The sequence below is a fragment of the Morone saxatilis genome, unplaced genomic scaffold (assembly GCF_004916995.1).
Source record: "Morone saxatilis isolate NCDOM2014 unplaced genomic scaffold, NCSU_SB_2.0 Contig16, whole genome shotgun sequence".
NCBI lineage: Eukaryota > Metazoa > Chordata > Actinopteri > Moronidae > Morone > Morone saxatilis.
The window spans coordinates 19,415,648-19,418,785 of NW_023339718.1; the positions used below are offsets into that span (position 1 = coordinate 19,415,648).

The window sequence follows — 3,138 nt, forward strand, 5'->3', positions numbered from 1 at the left end:
CAGACCAGGTCATCCACTAATCGGAAGGTTGTTGGTTCGATCCCCGGCTCCTGGTGCCACATGTCGAAGTATCCTTGGGCAAGATGCCATGCATCGGTGTGTAAATGTGAATGAATGCATTAGTTTCTGTTCGATGGGCTTTGTCAATGTGTGTGAAAGGGTAAATGTGGCACATAGTGTAAAAGCATTTTGTTGTTTGTCTGTTGCTTTGAGGGGTCGGAAGACTAGAAAGGCGCTATACAAGTACAGGTCCATTTACCATTAAGTCAAAGGGGAGCTGGTGGTTTTTGAGTAATCATAGGAAGAAAGCTCCAAAAAGACTATTAATGAGTTCATAATGAGGACATTGTTACGACTACCCTTGCATGACAGGAAGCTCCTTTTTCCACTTACTTTCTCTTAACTTTAACATCATAGTGTTTTTGCTTACAGCGTTTAATTTATCCGTCTTCTTGGCCTGTGGCTCCTTCATAGTGGAAGCCAGCAGCTGATCGCCCTTGTAGTCTTTGTACAGCTCAGCTAAGGTCTCCCTGGTCTCGAGATTGGTGGTCCTCAGGTGGTAGGCTGGGTCCAGCTTGGCCTTTTCCTCATCTGAAATGTGCCAGGGGAAGGAGAGCGAGAGCGAGGAAATGGTTTAATCAAAGCACTTTCATATTCCATGATGGCGTAACTCCATTCATAGATGATAATTAGAATTCAATTAAAAAGCATAATTCCAAAAAGTTCATTTACATATTACACATAACAGTTTGATAACTCACCTGGATCCAAAACCTTCAGGTTGTTTTTTACGTGGAAGAAGTTGGACACATTGAATTTATCCAGGTTTGTGGGATCCTACAAAGACAAAACAAAAGAAAAATCAGCATCACATTAAGAGGTTAATTTCCCCCAAATAATGTGCTTTCAGCTTTGTAAAGCAATACAGAAATGACCCACCTGAAGTATTATAATGTCCTTTCGGGTAAAGGGTTCGTCAGTCAGCAGATCTTTAAAACTTTTGGTCTTAATGTTGAGTTGCTCAACAGCCTGAGTGGAAACAGAATTATTTATGAAAACAAAAGCCTCACTTAGAATTGTACTTTGAATTGTCACTCAATATTAATATTACATGCCTGTTTTTTTTTTCCGATTAAATGATAATGAAAAACATGTTTTAAAAAGGTGGATTCTACTTTTTTAAAAATCTATATAAAACCAGAGAAACTGCACAGAACTAATTTGGTGTGATGAAAGGCCACATCTTGTGAGACCATGTGTGCTGGACATTTTGTATGAGGATCAATGGAGGGAAAGTATGTGAGTTCACCCACCTCGTGAGAAAACACGTTGCCGGTGACCTTGTTGGCAACGATGTAAGAATTATTTGTGAAGATGTTGTACAGAACTGGGCAGTGATACTTTCCTGGAACAAAATGAAAAGAAAGTCAGAAGCAAGAAGAGCAGCAGAGCCACTCTCAATCTGATGCCACATGTTGAAAACTCATCTCACCCAGAAGTCAAGAAGCAACCCATGTGCTGAATTATATCATCCATCCCACATCTTCCTCCTCCACTTGCTTTAATTTGCTCTTATCCCCTTCACAAAATTACCCTCTAACACCAAGTCAAAATGTCTTTTTCAAGCAGCTCTGCAGTGCAGTAAGATAAGTGTGAATGACCTTTTTATTCCTAAACACGGGATAATTTTTGTGATCTGAATCACGAAAATTGAGCTTATTCAGCTCTAATGAGAACATAAACGTATTATGCCCCTAGTTTCTATGTAAATCAGGTTCAAGTACATTAAACGCATGCATATTTACCATCATTGTTCTTGGCAAAGTTAAGTTTGATGAGGGACTTTGCTTCCAGTTTCTGTGGGAAATAAAAATACTGAGGTGTTAGTGTGCTACCATAAAAATAATGTAATCAGGATGTTTCCCTTTTCCTTCAAAACAGCAGGAGTCATTTGACAAAACTCTTAGAGCATCTTTGTGGACTCCTCTTTCAAACTGTAGTCCAGAGCTGATGCTATTCAATTATTACGATAACTATACTTAACCGAACATACAACTACACTACTAATGACACTGAAATAGTTCCTCTGAAGTATGGCTGCAACAAATTATTAATATTATTGCTGTTGTTTTTTCAATTAATCTGTTCATTGTTTAGTCTATAAAATGTTAGAAAATAGTTAAATATGACCATTACAATTTCTCAGTATTAAAGGTGACATCTTTAAATCTCTTGTTTTGTCTGACTAACAGACCAAAACCAAAACATATTCAATTAAAATTAAAAATGCTGTTTGGCTATATGATGGTTGCTCACCTCTCCAGTGGCTGGATTAGTACCATACTTCTTGATCCATGGGACAATGCTCCTGAAACATGAGGAAGAAAGAAAGAAACAAAAACAAATGAGCTATGATAAACGTCCTTCACCCTCTTTAACAATTTGTCTGCCTATTGCGTTCAGTATGACACTACCGATAAATACACAAGGCTTGAGGTAGGATTACTAAGAGATCCATGTACGTATACATGTATACAACAGCTGCAGAGATATCTCAACCAGAACTAGTGTTGAGTTGACAGACAAATCAAAATCACCCTCAACTTTAAACTAGCAGTGAATAAGACATAGTTGGTATTTGATTGATTTGAGTGAATAATTAGATTATGACGTTTAACCTGTTTGGGGATTTGTCTAGTACACTGGATGGGTATTACAGAAACACACAATGGCAGCTGACAGCACGCAGTCAGACATCTACTTACAGCAGGTCAAAGACGACTCCCTCCTCAGTACAAACAGGATACTCAAATGGCTGAAGGGACAAGCTGAAATGATTCAGAGAAAAGTTTCATTGAGACAAACTGTATATCATTCACAATTAACAATTACTCTGCAAAACCACATTTCTAGACACATTTTAACAGATGTCATTGCATAGATGTTGCCCATCAATACAACAAATTTGTGTCAAATATAAATTAACTCCTGGCTACAATTTGTTACTGATCTAATAGCAAACTAAGTGCAGATTTAATTGACCTATCCTGGTGGTGGTAAACAAGTCTCCTCTTACCTGCAGTGGTCAAATGACAGTCGTCTGAAGTTTGCCTGTGGGATTTCTGAAAAGTAAAATCA

General features: G+C 38.0%; 1 protein-coding gene across 1 annotated transcript in view; it reads right to left on the minus strand.

Annotated features, from left to right (window-relative positions):
* ppil2 (peptidylprolyl isomerase (cyclophilin)-like 2) overlaps positions 1-3,138 on the minus strand; it is a 28,752-nt gene that overhangs the window by 24,587 nt on the left and 1,027 nt on the right. Inside the window, exons 3-10 of the mRNA XM_035658812.1 lie at positions 3,077-3,122; positions 2,766-2,828; positions 2,317-2,368; positions 1,806-1,857; positions 1,314-1,405; positions 940-1,029; positions 762-837; positions 431-591 (exon numbers count right to left, since the gene is read on the minus strand). Coding sequence (XP_035514705.1) covers positions 431-591; positions 762-837; positions 940-1,029; positions 1,314-1,405; positions 1,806-1,857; positions 2,317-2,368; positions 2,766-2,828; positions 3,077-3,122 — 632 coding nt within the window. The remainder of the gene's footprint in view (positions 1-430; positions 592-761; positions 838-939; positions 1,030-1,313; positions 1,406-1,805; positions 1,858-2,316; positions 2,369-2,765; positions 2,829-3,076; positions 3,123-3,138) is intronic.